At 49.5% G+C, this 17,029-nt stretch overlaps 3 protein-coding genes across 4 annotated transcripts; all 3 read right to left on the bottom strand.

The window, feature by feature from the left end:
- Positions 1 to 1,493: 1,493 nt before the first annotated feature.
- On the bottom strand, positions 1,494 to 4,795 carry LOC110292656 (alpha-1-acid glycoprotein 8-like). The gene is made up of 6 exons (XM_021160122.2): positions 4,676 to 4,795; positions 4,182 to 4,327; positions 3,912 to 3,982; positions 3,247 to 3,351; positions 3,006 to 3,109; positions 1,494 to 1,607 (listed from the first exon to the last, which is right to left on the bottom strand). The coding sequence occupies exons 1-6, from the start codon at positions 4,793 to 4,795 to the stop codon at positions 1,527 to 1,529; spliced, it is 627 nt and encodes a 208-aa protein (XP_021015781.1). The 3' UTR covers positions 1,494 to 1,526.
- Positions 4,796 to 7,222: 2,427 nt separating this feature from the next.
- Positions 7,223 to 10,469, bottom strand: LOC110292657 (alpha-1-acid glycoprotein 8-like). Its single transcript, XM_021160123.2, has 6 exons — positions 10,343 to 10,469; positions 9,846 to 9,988; positions 9,568 to 9,638; positions 8,917 to 9,024; positions 8,676 to 8,779; positions 7,223 to 7,237 (listed from the first exon to the last, which is right to left on the bottom strand). The coding sequence occupies exons 1-6, from the start codon at positions 10,457 to 10,459 to the stop codon at positions 7,223 to 7,225; spliced, it is 558 nt and encodes a 185-aa protein (XP_021015782.1). The 5' UTR covers positions 10,460 to 10,469.
- Positions 10,470 to 12,747: 2,278 nt separating this feature from the next.
- On the bottom strand, positions 12,748 to 16,049 carry LOC110293531 (alpha-1-acid glycoprotein 1-like). 2 transcript variants are annotated; one of them, XM_021161379.1, is made up of 6 exons: positions 15,933 to 16,049; positions 15,449 to 15,591; positions 15,171 to 15,241; positions 14,504 to 14,616; positions 14,260 to 14,367; positions 12,748 to 12,828 (listed from the first exon to the last, which is right to left on the bottom strand). In XM_021161379.1, the coding sequence occupies exons 1-6, from the start codon at positions 16,047 to 16,049 to the stop codon at positions 12,748 to 12,750; spliced, it is 633 nt and encodes a 210-aa protein (XP_021017038.1). The 2 variants fall into 2 exon arrangements, with proteins under 2 accessions (XP_021017038.1, XP_021017039.1); XM_021161380.1 differs by having other exon boundaries at positions 14,260 to 14,355.
- Positions 16,050 to 17,029: the final 980 nt, after the last annotated feature.

Below are 17,029 nucleotides of genomic sequence, written 5' to 3'. Positions count from 1 at the left end.
GTGGGGGGGGGTATGGGGGACTTTTGGGATAGCATTGGAAATGTAACTGAGGAAAATACATATTAAAAAATATTAAAAATTAAAAAAAAAGAAAAACCAAAAAAAAAAAAAAGAAGTCTTCAAAGCTACCTTTGTGTGCTGTATATCCAGAGCCTGTGGATTCTAAGAGCGAGGGTGCAGACAGGGAAGTGGACACCCAGCTAAGGTCTCCCCAGGGTACTTGCTGCATACCATTCCAGAATCTGCCCATCCTTTTGCTGACATCTGCCTCTCCTGTTTCTCCTGTCCTTTGCCTGGAGAGGCCAGATGAGCAAGGCCTGTCATGAATTTCGAGGCCAGAAACAGTGGGAGACACTCAGCAGGAAGTGTGTGACAAAGCCCCAGGCTAGAGTTTCCTTGCAGAGACTTCCATGGCACCCTATGCCTGTGGCCAGCTTGACTCTGGGCATGTATGTGACAGTGACTGTGACTTACTGTGCCCCAGTGCATTGACAGAAAGAGCAGGGTGCTGCATCAGGTGCCTTTCCCAGTTCTGTGACAAAAGAGCTAACAATGGTTAATGATGGTGGGCTTGGGGATGTGGAGGTACACAGCCCACCATGTCACACTGCATCCAGTCGCAACAGCCATAAGCTTAGCAGGAATAGATGATCTGTGTTTGCTCAGCTTGTTTTCTGCTTTTGGTTATGTGGAGGATCCCAGCCCAAGGAATGGCACTGCCTACAGTCAAGGTGGTGGCTCTCTCTGGAAATGTCCTCACAGACAAACATGGAGTACATCCCCTAGGGGACTGCCAATCCAGTCAAGTGTAAAGATGATCTCAGACACTGTCTTTGCCATCGAGTGGACTGAGACTCAGAAACTCCGGTCACAGTTGAGCAATGGATGTCAGATGGCCTCTAGGGAAGCAGTGTCATCTCACAGTGTTCCTCATGGGCACCCTGAGGAGTCTTCCTGGGGACATCCAGACCCTTTAACTGAGGCCTAAGTCTCCCGTGCCACCTAACCTTGGCCTTTTATACTGTGACCATGTTAGCATCAACCTGCACCTTCCTGCCCCCCAGTCACCTCCCTTCCAGTGATTAGAGTTGCACTTCTAAAGTGAAGGCACCTGTGACAGGATCTGCACACCTGCGCCCACCCGCCCCCACACTGCTGCTTCGGTTTCCTGCCTTGTCTTCCCCAACTGTGCCCTAAAGTATTTGGGGATTCTAGGAAGAGCATCGGGTTCTGTCAGTTACTTCTAGTCTGACTCAGATGCCCCTTCCAGGAAGCCCTCTCAGATTCCCTGGGCAGGGCTTCTTGGACTTAGCTAAGGCTCCATTCAGGCCTCTCTCCAGGTAGGGAGAGAGGGACGGAGAGATGGAAGGAGGGAGGGAGGGAGGAAGTAAGGGAAAAGAAGGGAGCAAAGATATGATATTAACTGTTTCAGCAAATCTTTATTGTTGCAGAGACAGAATCAAAGTGTACAGGAGGGGGTGGGGTTTGGTGAGCCTGGGGACAGCCCACGGAGTTCAGAGCTGAGTTCATGCCTGGCCTTCCTCAGGATCTTTCTTGGTCTCCTTCCCCAACTCAAGCTGCTTCTTCTCCTGCTGACCGCACCTATCCTGGAAGATATCAGGGAGGAGAGCAGAGTGAGTAAGCCAGGGGTGGTGGCACACACCAGGGTTGGGGAATACTGAGGCTGGAGGATTGCTATGAGTTGTAGCAGGGTAGCCTGGGCTGCAAGGTTAAATGCAAAAACAAAACAATATAGAACAAACAGGACAGAAAAAAACTTGTCATGGTAGGTAAGCCTTAGGGTCAGCTAAGTCAATCCAGCCTTAACCAGAGCCTATGAGAGAATGGTAGAAGAGGACATAGCCCACAGGTGTCCTCTGACATCTACACATGTCTTATAATATGCTTGTGTAAATCTTTTCATAGCTAATACACATATTAGCTATGAATACTCATACTTTAATGTAGGGAGAAGTCCTGCTGTTGTCCACAATTTTAGGGTAGTGTCAACCAGCTGTATCTTAGATCTACCATGGAACCCTGCAGTGTCAGAACAGTGGTTCTCAGGCTTCCTAATAATGTAAAACTTGAACACGGTTTCTTGGGTTGTGGTGACCCCCAAACCATGTTTTCATTGCTACTTCATAAATGTAATTAGGCTACTGTTATAAATCATAAGTATGTGATGCGCAGGACATCTGACATACAGTTTGAGACCCATCCTTGAGAATCAGGTAAGTTGTTCCTCACCTCTGAGCTCTGGCTTATTCACCCCATTAAATGTAAGCAGATGCCCCAAATGGCAGGCATTATCTAAACACTTCTGTCCACAGGTGCAGGGTGAGTCTACTGGACCCACTGGTTGGGGGGTGAGGAAGTCAGGGTGTGAAATGGCTCAATGCCAGTGCTGTATGCAGGCCCCTCCCCCTGGGGCTGGTGATGCCAGGAAAGGCTCAGTTGACCAGAGAAAGGAAAATGGAGTCACAAAAGTATTGAGTATCTCGAACTACGTGCAAACTGATTGATTGATCCCATGGTTTGCCTGTGTGAAAGCCAAAGCTTATGTGGCCTCTCCTTCCTCACAAGTTTAGACAGAACATCAAGAGGTCTCCGCATGGGTCATCCCTGCCTATCAAGGAATTGTGCTTGCTGGAGTTGGCGTAGCATGGAAGATGTCAATCAAAACTCCTGCTTGGATAGGTAGTGAATATGAAGGGAGAAACCTGGCACCCTGGCACTGGATGTTCCCTCAGTGACCCCTCCTGATCTTCCTCTTATTCTCCACAAGCTTTCCAGTATCTCCTACTTAGCCTCACCCACCTGAGGCTCACTGCCCATCTAGGATCTCTGTGAATCTCAGCTGTCACAGAAGGCAGGAGAGTTCTTAACAGCAAGCTACCTGCCTCGCTGAGCTGCCTTAACGGGAAGCTTGCCTTCTCTGAGCCTCTAGGGTCACTGACAATGGGAGCACTGCTGGGGTGCTATCATACAGCCTCCTCATTTACCTTTTTCCTGTCGACAAATATGATTTCTGATTCATCCATGCCCACGTGTTTGACAGCCTTCTGGAATACTTCCCGCAGCTCCAGGGTGATATCTGGCTTTTTAGCTGCAAGGGAGAAGGGATCCAAGTTTATTCTGGGTAAGGGTCCAGCAGATGGGAGGCCAGATAGGAATGTGGGATGTGGGTGGGTAACCAAGAGTAGGGCCCAGGGGAGTTGGGGACCTCAGCTTTGAGGGTCCTACCCCAGAGAGTCAGCACCCTTTTCTTCTCATCCTTCAGGTTGAAGGCAAGGATGATGGCCCCATGTTTCTTCAGCACTATCAGGTGAGCAAAGCTTTTTCCTCCTTCTGCAGGAAAAAGACCTTTGTGAGTCACTAGAACGATGCTGTAGTCCCATCCCCAAGAGAAGGAAGCACATAGCTACGGACAAGTGCCTGGGGCTCCCTGGGGGGCTGACATGTGTTCAGCCTCTGCTGGATGCAAGCCTCACTTCCAATACATCATAGATATGGAATAGCTGGGGCCCTGGAAAGGGCCTTAAGTGTTTGTTGATGGGGCATAGTTAACACTTCCCCTTAAACATTAAAACATCTGCTTAGGGACAATTAAAATGTAAGAGTGTCTGATCTGTCCCACCAGCATCCAGTTACCCTCCTAGGTACTTTCCCTGGTGACATGGAGGTGTGGGTGAAGTCACTGTCTTCCCAACACATCGTTTTCCCCTCTGAGCTCACAAAGGGTCATAAACAACAGTCAAAGCAAGTCTGTCCTTGCTGCTGGACTCCGGTTTGAAATCTCCTTCAACTTGCAAGATCAGAGAGTGACTTCACAGACCTAACTGCCTATTCTGCTGACCCCTTCTACCCTTGTAATACCCTCCCAGAAAGCTGTGAGTCCACACCCTCACCATACAGGGAGAGGGCACCATTCTCTTTCTGGAATCCCAGATGGTTGGTGTAATATTCACACTGGTCACCTCTAAAAAGCAAAGAGAGAGTAGACAACTGTGGAAGAGGTAATCTGACTAGCCCAGGGAGGGGAGTCAGCAAGAGGTTTGTTGACAAGGCAGCTGTCCCCATTCCTGAAGGTGGTTGGAGAGGCGAGGCAGAGCCAGTTTGCTCAGTTCTATAGGCATGAAGGCCAGGGCAAGGGTGGGCTGGCAGTTAGAAGGACTCACAAGGTCTGATACTCCTGAATCTCCATCTTGTCTTTTATCAAATTGGGGGTAAGGTAAAGAAATACTGTCAGCTTCTCTTGAATTGACTGCTGCTGGAGCTCAGGATTTTGGGAAGCCGCACCAATGAGAAACCATTTGTCAGAGAGCTGGGGAGAAGCAGGCACACAGATGAGCAGGACTTGTAGTATGGAACCTCACATTCAGCCATGAAGAGGGACATGCAAGAGATGGCTTCTCAGCCAGACATGGGAAGACTGGGACCAGGAACCCATGGGCAGTTCAATATTCAGCCATCCTACTGCTCTGTCCCATGCTGAGAGAGACCTGAGTGATGCTTCTGGGTTTGGAGACAGGGGGATGCCACCAGGGTCTCCAGGAGAGGAAAGGGCAGTAACAGGAACCCTGAGATGAACACAGACATCAGAGAAGGGAAAGCCCAGAGGAAAGAGTAGCCTCCTACAGTGAACAGGTCCAGGCCCCGAGCAGGCACTTACCCAGCTCAGGGTCTCATTGTTGATAATAGGGTCACCTATGGTGATGTTGGCAAGTTCTGGGTTCTGAGCTTCCAACAGCAGCAGGAGACTCAACATGACAAGAGCCATGTGCAGTGCCATGCTGAGAACACTCAGAGACACCAGAGCTGGGAAGAGATAACTGGTGCCTGGAGGGTGCAGAGACTTTTATAAGAGGATGTGGGAAGGGCATGGGACTGCAGCCAGGGGCTGTGGAGCAGTGGGACAATCTCCCTAGAACTTGATAAATGTCTTGTACAAAATGTTCCCTCAAGCCAGCTTTGTGCAGATCCCTCGGCCCACTGATCCCTACACAGGATCTTGCCCTACACCAGAGTGCCTGATTCATGATCAAGGTGGGTACAGGGCTAGCCTGATGATACTTAGGTCCTAGACAGGGGTCCCATCCCTCTCTTATCCTATGAGGCTGCCCAGCAGGAGTGAAACCTACACACACATCAACCTCCCAAGGGTGCTATGAATGGGTCCCAGGTCAGAGTTAATAGTGAACTTAGAAGACACTTAGGGGCTCAAATTAAGGGCTAAGGACAAAGATGGAGTAGTTTCCAAAGGTGTGTGATGTTCCTGGGGACCCCTTCCCACCCTAGAGGCAGCCAAATGCCAAACAAAGAGGGGTGAATCTGAGTTGACCATCGAGTTCAGCAAAGCTCCCAGTATCTACAGCAGGAAAGGATCTGCCTAGGACAGTGTGTGCCCAACCCAGGGTCTGTGCGCAGCATCCAGTCAATATCTGGTTCTAGTTCCTGCCTGATCTTTGTCTACATAATGAACACTCTGGAAAAGTATTGCAGGGACAGGCCTGGTGATTCCTGCTGAGGCACAGAGACATTGCTGGGAGCTTGAGATTACAGTGAGCTGCTTGAAAACATCAATACAGCAAACGTGTTAGAACACTCTCACAGTGTCGTGATCTATTTCAGGAAAATCCACACAAATACACACTCACACACTGGCAGACTTAAAAATCAATTTTTGTTATAAGAGCTAATGAAGAAAAATAATGAACTTAAGAAAGGGAGAAGAAGTCTTCAAAGCTACCTCTGTGTGCTGTATATCCAGAGCCTGTGGATTCTAAGGGCGAGGGTGCAGGCAAGGAAGTGGACACCCAGCTAAGTCTCCCCCAGGGTACTTGCTGCATATTATTCAAAATCTGCCCAGAGGCTTCTGCTCACATCTGTCTCCCCTGCTTTTCCTGTCCTTTGCCTGGAGAGGCCAGATAAGCAAGGCCTGTCATGAATTCCCAGGCCAGAAACAGTGGGAGACACTTAGCAGGAAGTGTGTGACAAAGCCCCAGGCTAGAGTCTCCTTGCAGAGACTTCCATAGCATCCTATGCCTGTCACCAGCTTGATTCTGGGCATGCGTGTTGCAGCGACTGTGATTCACTCTGCCCCAGTGCATTGACAGAGCAGGGCACTGCATCAGATACCTTTCCCGGTGCTGTGACAAAACAAACAACAAACAAACAAACAAACAAACAAACACCTGACAAAAGCTAATGACAGGCCATCGTGGGTGAAGAGGACACAGTCTACCATGGCACACTGCATGCAGTTGGGACAGCCATAAGCTTAGCAAGCAGAGATGATCTGTGGGTGTTCAGCTTGTTTTCTGCTTTTAGTTAACTGGGGACCCCAGCCTGAAAAATGGTGCTGCCTACAGTCAGGGTGGCGGCTCTCTCTGGAAATGTCCTCACAGATACACATGGAGTACATCCCCTAGGGGACTGACAATCCAGTCAAGTGTAAAGATGATCTCAGACCCTGTCTTTTCCAGCGAGTGGACTGTGCCTCAGGATCTCCGGTCACAATTGTACAATCCATGTCAGCTGGCCTCTGGGGAAGCAGTGTCCCACATGGGCACCCTGAGCATTCAACCTGGGGACATCCAGACTCTAGTCCAGGTCTAAGTCTACAGTGCCGCCTAGCTTTGGTTTTTTACACAGTAGCTGTGTTACCATCAAATGAACCTTCCCCCCTCCCCAGTCAACTTTTTTTCAGTGATTAAAGTGGCACTTCTGAAGTGTAGTCCCCTGCGACAGGAACTGCACTCCTGCGTTCCCCTCCCCCTCTCACTGCTGCTTGGGTCTCCTGCCTTTTCTTCCCCAACTGTGCCCTAAAGTATTTGGGGATTCTAGGAAGAGCATTGGGTTCTGTCAGTTCCTTCTAGCCTGACTCAGATGTCACTTCCAGGAAGCCTTCTTAGATTCCCTGGGCAGGGCTTCTTGGACTTAACTCAGGCTCTACTCAGGACTCTCCATGAAGGAAGGGAAGGAGGGAGGGAGGAAGGGAGGGAGGGAGGGAGGGAGGGGAAAGAAGGAAACAAATATATGATATTGACTGTTTCAACAAACCTTTATTGTTGCAGAGACAGAATCAAAGTGCACAGGAGGGGGTGGGGTTTGGTGAGCCTGGGGACAGCCCATGGAGTTCAGAGAGCTGAGTTCATGCCTGGCCTTCCTCAGGATCTTTCTTGGTCTCCTTCTCCAACTCAAGCTGCTACATTTCCTGCTAACCACACTTATCCTAGATGATATCAGGGAGGAGAGCAGAGTGAGTAAGCCAGGGGTGGTGGCACACACCACGGTTGGGGAATACTGAGGCAGGAGAATTGCTATGAGTTGCAGCAGCGTAGCCTGGGCTGCAAGGTTAGATGCAAAAATAAAACAAAATAGAACAAACAGGACAGAAAAAAAACTGGGCATGGTAGGTAAGCCTGAGGGGCAGCTTGAAGTAAATCCAGCCTTAACCAGAGCCCATGAGAGAATGGTAGAAGAGGACATAGCCCACAGGTGTCCACCCGATCCATACATGTCTTGTAAAATACTTGTGTACCCACACAGTCACATATATACACGTACTAGCTATGAATCCACATATCTTAAGGTGGGTTGGGGGAAGTATTGTTGTTGGCCACAATGGCATTATAGTGTCAACCAGCTCTATCTTGGATCTACCATGGCTCCCCTGCAGTGTCAGAACAGTTTTCTCAGCCTTCCTAATATATGCAAAACTTTAACATGGTTTCTTGTGTTGTGGTGACCCCCCAACCATGTTTTCATTGCTACCTCATAAATGTAATTAGGCTACTGTTATAAATCATAAGAATATGACATGCAGGACATCTGACATACAGGTTGAGACCCATCCTTGAGAACCACTAGTTTAGGGTAAGTTGTCCCTCATCTCTGAGCTCCGGCTTATTCACCCCATTGAGTGTGAGCAGAACCCCCCAAATGGCAGGCATTATCTAACCACTTCTGTCCACAAGTGCAGCATGAGTCTACTGGACCCACTGCTTGGGGGGGGGGGACGACTCAGTGTGTGAAATGGCTTAATGGCAGCGTCTGTGTGCAGGTACTTCCCCCCTGGGAATCTGCAGGCTGGTGATGCCAGGAGAGGCTCAGGTGGCCAGAGAATGTAGAATGGAGTCACAAAAGTATTGAGTATCTCTTGAACTACATGTAAGCTGATTGGTTGATCCCATGGCTTCGCCTGGATGAAAGCCTAGGTTGATGTGGCCTCTCCTACTTCACAAGTGTAGACAGAACATCAAGAGGTCTCGGCATCGGTCATCCCTGCCTATCGAAGCTATTGGGCTTGCTGGAGTTGGGGTGGTATGGAAGATGTCAATCACAACTCCTGCTAGGATAGGTAGTGCATATAAAGGGCAGGGAAAAACCTGGGACCCTGGCACTGGCTGTTCCCTCAGTCACCCATCTTGGTCTTGCTCTTATCCTCCACAAGCTTTCCAGGATCTTCTACTTAACTTCACCCATCTCAGGCTCACTACCCATCTAGGATCTCTGTGACTCTCAGCTGTCACAGTAAGAAGGAGAGTTATTAATGGCAAGATACCTGCCTCGCTGAGCTGCCTTAATCAGAAGCTTGCCCTCTCTGAGCCTCTAGGGTCACTGACAATGGCAGCACTGCTGAGGTGGTATCATACAGCCTCCTCATTTACCTTTTTCCAATCAACAAATATGATTTCTGATTCATCCATGCCCACGTGTTTGACAGCCTTCTGGAATACTTCCCGCAGCTCCGGGGTGATATTTGGCTCTTTGGCTGCAAGAAAGAAGGTATCCACGGGTGTGCTGTGTAAGGGTCCAGAAGATGGGAGGCCAGGTAGTGATGTGGGATGTGGGTGGGTGACCAAGTGTAAGGCCCAGTGGAGTTGGGGACCTCAGCTGTGAGGTGCCTACCATAGAGAACCAGCACCCTTTTCTTCTCATCCTTCAGCAAAGAGGCCACCATGAAGGCCCCATGTTTCCTCATTGCTATCAGATGAGCAAAGGATTCTTCTCCTTGTACTGCAGAAGGAAGGCCTTTGTGAGTCACTAGAATGATGCTGTAGTTCCATCCTCAAGGCCTGGAAGCACAAGTGCCTGGGGATCCCTGGGGCTGCCATGTGCTCAGTCTCTGTTGGATGCCAAACTCACTCTCTTTCTTCAGAGATATGGAATGGCTGGGACCTTGGAAATGGCCTTTGGAGGTGTGTTGGTGGGGCATAGTTAACACTTTCCCTTAAACATTAAAGCTGCTTAGGGACAGTTAAAATGTAAGAGTGTATGATCTGTCCCACCAGCATTCAGTTGCCGTCCTCAGTGCTGTCCCTGGTGACATAGGGGTTGGCTGAAATCATGGCTTTCCAACCCCTGGGTTCCCCGTCTGAGCTCACAAGGGGTCATAAAGAATGATCAAAGCAAGTCTGTACTTGCAGGTGGACTCCGGTTTGAAATCTACGTCCACTTACAAGCCTCAGAGAGTGACTTCACAGACCTAACTGCCCTGTTCTGCTGCCACCTTGTACCCTTGCAATACTCTGCCAGAATGCCATGAGTTCCCACCCTCACCATGCAAGGATAGGGCTCCGTTCTCTCTCTGGAATTCCAGATAGTTGGTGTCATTTTCACACTGGCCACCTCTAAAAAGCAAAGAGAGAGTGGACAACTGATGGAGAGGTGATCTGACCAACCAAAGGAGGGGAGTGGGCAACAGGCAGGTATACAGCACAACTGTCCCCATTCCTGAAGGTGGGTGGGTATGCCAGGCAGAGCCAGTATGCTCAGGTCTCTAGACTTCCAGGAATGGAGGTCAGGGCAAGGGTGGGCTGGCAATTAGAAAGACTCACGTGGTGAAATACTCCTGAAATAACATCTTGTCTCTCATCAAGTTGAGTGTAAGGTAAAAATATTGTGTCTGTTTCTCTTGAATTATATGCTGGAGCTCAGGATTTCTGACAGCCACAGCAATGAGAAACCATTTGTCAACGAGCTGGGGAGAAGAAGGCACACAGATGAGCAGGGCTTGTAGTATGGAACTTCACATTCAGCTATGATGAGGAACATGCAAGAGATGGCTTCTCAGCCATACATGGGAAAACTGAAACCCCAGACCAGGAACCCATGGGAAGTTCAAAATTTAGCCATCCTACTGCTCTGTCCCATGCTGAGAGAGACCTGAGTGATGCTTCTGGGTTTGGAGACAGGGGGATGCCACCAGGTCTCCAGGAGAGGAAAGGGCAGTACCAGGAGCCCAGAGATGAACACAGACATCAGGGAAGGGAAAGCCCAGAGGAAAGAGTAACCTCCTACAGTGAACAGGTCCAGGTGCCAGGCAGACACTTACCCAGCCTAGGGTCTCATTGGTGATAGGTTCACCTATGGTGATGTTGGCATGTTCTGGGTTCTGAGCTTCCAACATCGGCAGGAGGCTCAACATGATAAGAACCGTGTGCAGTGCCATGCTGAGGGCACTCAGAAGCACCAGGCCTGGGAAGAGAAAATGGTTGGCTGGGGATGCAGTGGCTTTTATAAGAGGATGTGGGGAGGGCATGGGACTGCAGCCAGGGGCTGGAAAACCCTGGCACAATCTCCCCAGCACTTGGTAAATGTCTTGCACAAAATGTTCCCTCAAACCAGCTTTGTGCAGCCCCCTCAGCCCACTGGGCCCGACACAGGCTTCTGCCCTACACCAGAGTGGCTGATTCATGGTCAGGGTGCATACAGGGCTAGCCTGATGATACTTAGGTCCCAGACAGGGGTCCCACCCCTCTCTTATCCCATAAAGCTGCCTAGCAGGAGTGAAACCTACACATACATCAACCTCCCAAGGGTGTTATGAAGGGGTCACAGGTCAGGGTTCTTAGTGAACTTAGTAGACACTTAGGGGTTCATGTTGAGGGCCAAGAACTAAGATGGATTAATTTTCAAAGGAGTGTGATGTTCCTGGGGACCCCTACCCAGCCTAGAGGCAGACAAATTCCCAACAAAGATGGGTGAATCTGAGTAGAACATCTAGTTCAGCAAAGCTCCCAGTATCTACAGCAGGAAAGGATCTGCCTAGGACAGTGTGTGCCCAATCCAGGGTCTGTGCACAGCATCCAGTCAATATCTGGTTCTAGTTCCTGCCTAATCTTTGTCTACATAATGAACACTCTCGAAAAGTATTGCCAGGGACAGGCCTGGTGACTCCCGCTGAGGCACAGAGACATTGCTGGGAGCTTGAGATCACAGTGAGCTGCTTCAAAACATCAATATCATCTAATGTCACAGTGTCTTGATCTATTTCACTAAAATCCACACAAATACTCACACACTCACACAGTGGCCAACTTAAAAATCTAATTTTATAAGAGCTAATGAAGAAAAATAATGAACTTAAGAAAGGGAAAAGTCTTCAAAGCTACCTCTGTGTGCTGTGTATCCAGAGCCTGTGGATTCTAAAGGTGAGGGTGCAGGCAGGGAGTGGACACCCAGCTAAGGTCTCCCCCAGGGTACTTGCTGCATACCATTCCAGAGTCTGCCCAACCTTCTGCTCACATCTGCCTCCCCTGCTTCTCCTGTCCTTTGCCTGCAGAGGCCAGATGAGCAAGGCCTGTGTGAATTCTCAGATCAGAAACAGTGGGAGACACTCAGCAGGAAGTGTGTGACAAAGCCCCAGGCCAGTCTCCTTCCAGAGACTTCTATAGCATCCTATGCCTGTGGCCAGCTTGACTCTGGGCATGCGTGTGGCCACGACTGTGATTTACTCTGCCTCAGTGCATTCACGGACAGAGCAGGGTGCTGCATCAGGTGCCTTTCCCAGTTCTGTGACAAAATAACTGACAAAAGTTAATGATGGGTGGTTGCTCTGTGAGGAGGGACACAGTCCCTGTCATACTGCATCCAGTCGGGACAGCCATAAGCTTAGCAGGAATAGATGATCTGTGTTTGCTCAGCTTGTTTTTTGCTTTTGGTTATGTGGAGGATCCCAGCCCAAGGAATGGTGCTGCCTACAGTCAGGGTGGTGGCTCTCTCTGGAAATGTCCTCACAGACACACATGGAGTATATCCCCTAGGGGACTGCCAATCCAGTCAAGTGTAAAGATGATCTCAGACCCTGTCTTTGCCACCAAGTGGACTGTGCCTCAGGAACTCAGGTCACAATTGTGCAATTGATGTCAGATGGCCTCTAGAGAAGCAGTGTCATCTCACAGTGTCTCTCATGGAAACCCTGAAGAGTCTTCCTGGGGACATCCAGACCCTCTAGCTGAGGTGGAAGTCTACCATGCTGCCTAGCCTTGGCCTTTTATATTATGACCATGTTCGCATCGACACTCACCTTCCTGTCTCCCCAGTCACCTCCCTTTCAGTGATTATAGTGGCACTTGGGAAGTGAAGGCACTCGTGACAGGATCTCCACACCTGTCTTCCCCACCCCTACTCAGTGCTTCTTGAGTCTACTGCCTTGTCTTCCCAACTGTGCCCTAAAGTGTTTAAGAAGTCTAGAAAGAGCATAGGGTTCTGTCAGTTCCTTCTAGCCTGACTCAGATGCCCCTTCCAGGGAGCCCTCTTAGATTCCCTGGCAGGGCTTCTTGGACTTTGCTAAGGTTCCACTCAAGACTCTCAACAATGAGAGGGAGGGAGGGAGCAAAGAAATGATAATTACTGTTTCAGCAAACCTTTATTGTTGCAGAGACAGAATCAAAGTGCACAGGAGGGGGTGGGGTTTGGTGAGCCTGGGGACAGCCCACGGAGTTCAGAGAGCTGAGTTCATGCCTCACCTTCCTCAGGATCTTTCTTGGTCTCCTTCTCCACCTCAAGCTGCTTCTTCTCCTGCTGATGGCTCCTGTCCTAGAAGATATCAGGGAGGAAAATTGAGTGAGTAAGCCAGGGGTGGTGGCACACACCAGGGTTGGGGAATACTGAGGCAGAAGAATAGCTATGAGTTGTAGCAGGGTAGCCTGGGCTGCAAGGTTAGATGCAAAATCAAAACAAAACAAAATAGAAAAATTAGGCAGAACAAAAATCTGGCAAAGTAGGTCAGCCTAAGGGGCAGCTTGAAGTCAGTCCAGCCTTAACCAGAGCGCATGAGAGAATGGTAGAAGAGGATATAGGCCACATGTGTCCTCTGACATCTACACATGTCTCATGGCGTGCTTGTGTACCCACGCAATCACACATGGACACACACTAGCTATGAATACATATATTTTAAGTGTGTGTGTGTGTGTGTGTGTGTGTGAAGCACTGTTGTTGGTCACAATGGCAGAGTAGTGTCAACCAGCTGTGTCTTAGATCTACCATGGCTCCCCTGGTGTCAGAATGGTTGTTGTAAGCCCTCCTAATAATGCGAGATTTCTTGTGTTGTGGTGACCCACCAACCATGTTTTCGTTGTCACTTCATAACTGTGATTAGGCTACTGTTATATATCATAAGTATATGACCTGCAGGACACCTGACATAAAGGTTGGGACCAACCATTGAGAACCACTAGTCTAGGCTAAGTTGTCCCTCATCTCTGAGTTATGGATTATTCACAAAATTGAGCGTGAGCAGAATCCCCCAAATAGCAGGCATTATCTAAATACTTCTGTCCACAGGTACAGGGTGAGACTACAGGCCCCATTGGTTTGGAGGTTTGGAAGTCATGTTGTGAAATGGCTCAATGGCAGTGTCTGTATGCAGGTACCTCCCCCAGGGAATCCTGGGGCTGGTGGTAGCAGGAATGGCTCAGGTGACCAGATAATGAAGTCACAAAAGTATTGAGTATGTCTAGAACTATATGCAAGCTCATTGGTTGATCCCATGGCTTGGCCTGGGTGAAAGCCAAAGCTGATGTGGCCTCTCCCTCCTCACAAGTGTAGACAGAACATGCGGAGACCTAGGGTCATCCCTGCCTATCAAAGTCATCGGGGCTTGCTGAAGTTGGGGTGGCATGGAAGATGTCTATCAAAATTCCTGCTTGGATAGGTAGTGAATATGAAAGGCAGGGACAAACCTGGGACCCTGGCACTGGCTGTTCCCTCTGTGACCCCCTCCTGGTCGTCCTCTTATCCTCCACCAGCTTTCCAGGATCTCCTACTTAACCTCACCCACCTGAGGCTCACTGCCCATCTAGGATCTCTGTGGATCACAGCTCTCACAGTAGGCAGGAGAGTTCTTAACAGCAAGATACCTCCCTTGCTCAGATTCCTGAATGAGATACTCGCCCTTTCTGGGCCGCTAGGGTCACTGACAATGGGAGCATTGCTGGGGTGCTATCATACAGCCTCCTCATTTACCTTTTTCCAGTCGACAAATATGATTTCTGATTCATCCATGCCCACATGTTTGACAGCCTTCTGGAATACTTCCTGCAGCTCAGGGGTGATATCTGTCTGGCTTTTTAGCTGCAAGAGAGAATGGATCCAGTGATGTGATGGGAAAGGGTCCAGAAGATGGGAGACCAGGTAGGGATGTGGGATGTGGGTGGGTGATCAAGAGTAAGGAAGGCCCAGTGCAGCTGTGGACCAGGGATGAGAGGACTGTACTCCTGAGGGACAGTCCCCGTTTCTTCACATCCTTCAGGTCAAAGGCAAGCATAAAGGCCTCATGTTTCTTCAGCACTGTCAGATGGGCAAAGGTCTCTACTCCTCCTCCTGTAGGAGGAAGTGATTGTGAATCACTAGAATGATGCTGTAGTCACATCTCCAAGGCTCGGAAGTACATAGCTATGGACAAGTGCCTGGGGCTCCCTGGGGCTGCCAAATCCTCTGTTAGATGCGCTTCCCATTCTTCATAGATATAGAATGGCTGTGGCCTCAGAAAGGGCCCTTGGTGGTGTGGTGGTGGGGCATAGTTCAAACTTCCTCTTAAACATTGAAACATCACCTTGTGGAGTGGCAGTGATTAAAAGCTTAGCCTGTCTGATCTGTCCCACCAGCATTCAGCTGTACTCCTCAGTGCTGTACCAGGTGACATGGTGGCATGACTGAAGTCACTGGCTTCCCATCCCACGAGTTTCCACTCTTAGCTCACAAAGGGTCATAAAGAAAGGTCAAAGCAAGTCTGGCCTGGCAGCTGGACTCCAGTGTGAAATCTCCTTCCACTTTCAAGCCTCAGAGAGTGAATTCACAGACCTAACTCCCCTGTTCTGCTGTCCCCTTATACCCTTGCAGTACCCTCCCAGAAAGCCGTGAGTTCCCACCCTCACTATACTTGGAGAGGGTCCCATTCTCTGTATGGATTTCTAGAAGGGTGGAGTTATAGACACAGTGGTCATCTCTAAAAAGCAAAGAGAGAGAGGACAACTGATGGAGAGGTGATCTGACTAAACCGGGGTGGGGAGTGGGCAAGGGGCAGGTAGACAAGAAAGCTGTCCCCATTCCTGAAGGTGGGTGGGGAGGCCAGGCAGAGCCAGTTTGCTCAGGTCTCTAGGCATCTGGGAATGGATACCAGGGCCAGGGTGGGCTGGCTGTTACAAGGACTCACATGGTGTGATACTCTCGAAGCTCCATCGTGTCATTTATCAATTTGGGGGTAAGGTAAAAAAATACCATCTGCATCTTTTGAATTTCCTGCCGGTAATCAGGCTTTAGGTCTGCCACAGGAATAAAAAACCATTTGTCAGATAGCTGGGGAGAAGCAGGCACACAGATGAGCAGGGCTTGTAGTATGAACATTGGCAGTCAGCCGTGCTGTGGGGCAAGCAAACAATGGCTTCTGAACCAAACCTGGGAAGACTGAAGCTCCAATGGGCAACTCAAAAACCAGCCATGCTACTGCTCTGTCCCCTACTGAGAGACCTCAGTGATGCTTCTGGGTTTGGAGGCAGGGGGATGCCACCAGGTCTCCAGGAGAGGAAAGGGCAGTACAAAGGAGCCCAGAGATGAACACAGACACCAGGGAAGGGAAAGCCCAGAGGAAAGAGTAACCTCCTACAGTGAACAGGTCCAGGTGCCAGGCAGACACTTACCCAGCCTAGGGTCTCATTGGTGATAGGTTCGCCTATGGTGATGCCTGCATGTTCTGGGTTCTGAGCTTCCAACAGAGGCAGTAGGCTCAACATGACAAGAACTGTGTGCAGTGCCATGCTGAGGACAATCAGAGGCACCAGGGCAGGGAAGACATAACTGGTGGCTTTTATAACAGGGTATGGTGAGGACATGGGAGTACAGACAGGGGCAGGAGAGCCCTGGCACAAACTCACCAGCACTTGGGAAATATCTTGTGCAAAATGGTCCCTAAGGCAGCTTTGTGCAGCTCCCTCAGCTTGCTGGCCCCAACACAGGCTCCTGCCACACACCAGAGTGGCTGATTTATGGACAATTGTAGTACAGGGTTAGCCTGATGATACTTAGGTCCCAGACAGGGGTCCCATCCCTCTGTTATCCCATGAAGCGGTCTAACAGGAGTGAAACCTACACATATATCAACCGCCCGAGGGTGATAAGAAGGGGTCACAGGTCAGGGTTCTTTATGAACTTAAAAGACACTTAGGGGCTCAAGTTGAGGGCCAAGAACAAAGGTGAATTAATTTTCAAAGGAGTGTGATGTTCCTGGGGAGCCCCTACCAGCCTAGAGGCAGCCAAATGCACAACAAGGAGGGGTGAATCTGAGTTGAACATCGAGTTCAGCAAAGCTCCCAATATCTACAGCAGGAAAGGATCTGCCTAGGACAGTGTGTGCCCAATCCAGGGTCTGTGCCCAGCATCCAGTCAATATCTGGTTCTTGTTCCTGCCTGATCTTTGTCTACATAATGAACACTCTGAAAAAGTATTGCAGGGACAGTCCTGGTGACTCCCGCTGAGGTACAGAGACATTGCTGGGAGCTTGAGATTACAGTGAGCTGCTTCAAAACATCAATACAGCCAACGTGTTAGAACACGCTCACAGTGTCGTGATCTATTTCAGCAAAATCCACACAAATACACACTCACACACTGGCAGACTTAAAAATCTATTTTTGTTATAAGAGCTAATGAAGAAAAATAATGAACTTAAGAAAGGGAAAAGAAGTCTTCAAAGCTACCTGTGGCTGTGCTGTATATCCAGAGCCTGTGGATTCTAAG

This window comes from Mus caroli, chromosome 4 (assembly GCF_900094665.2).
Source record: "Mus caroli chromosome 4, CAROLI_EIJ_v1.1, whole genome shotgun sequence".
Taxonomy (NCBI): domain Eukaryota; kingdom Metazoa; phylum Chordata; class Mammalia; order Rodentia; family Muridae; genus Mus; species Mus caroli.
The sequence above is the reverse complement of the archived record's forward strand: the minus strand, read 5'-3'. Positions and strand labels throughout refer to the sequence as shown.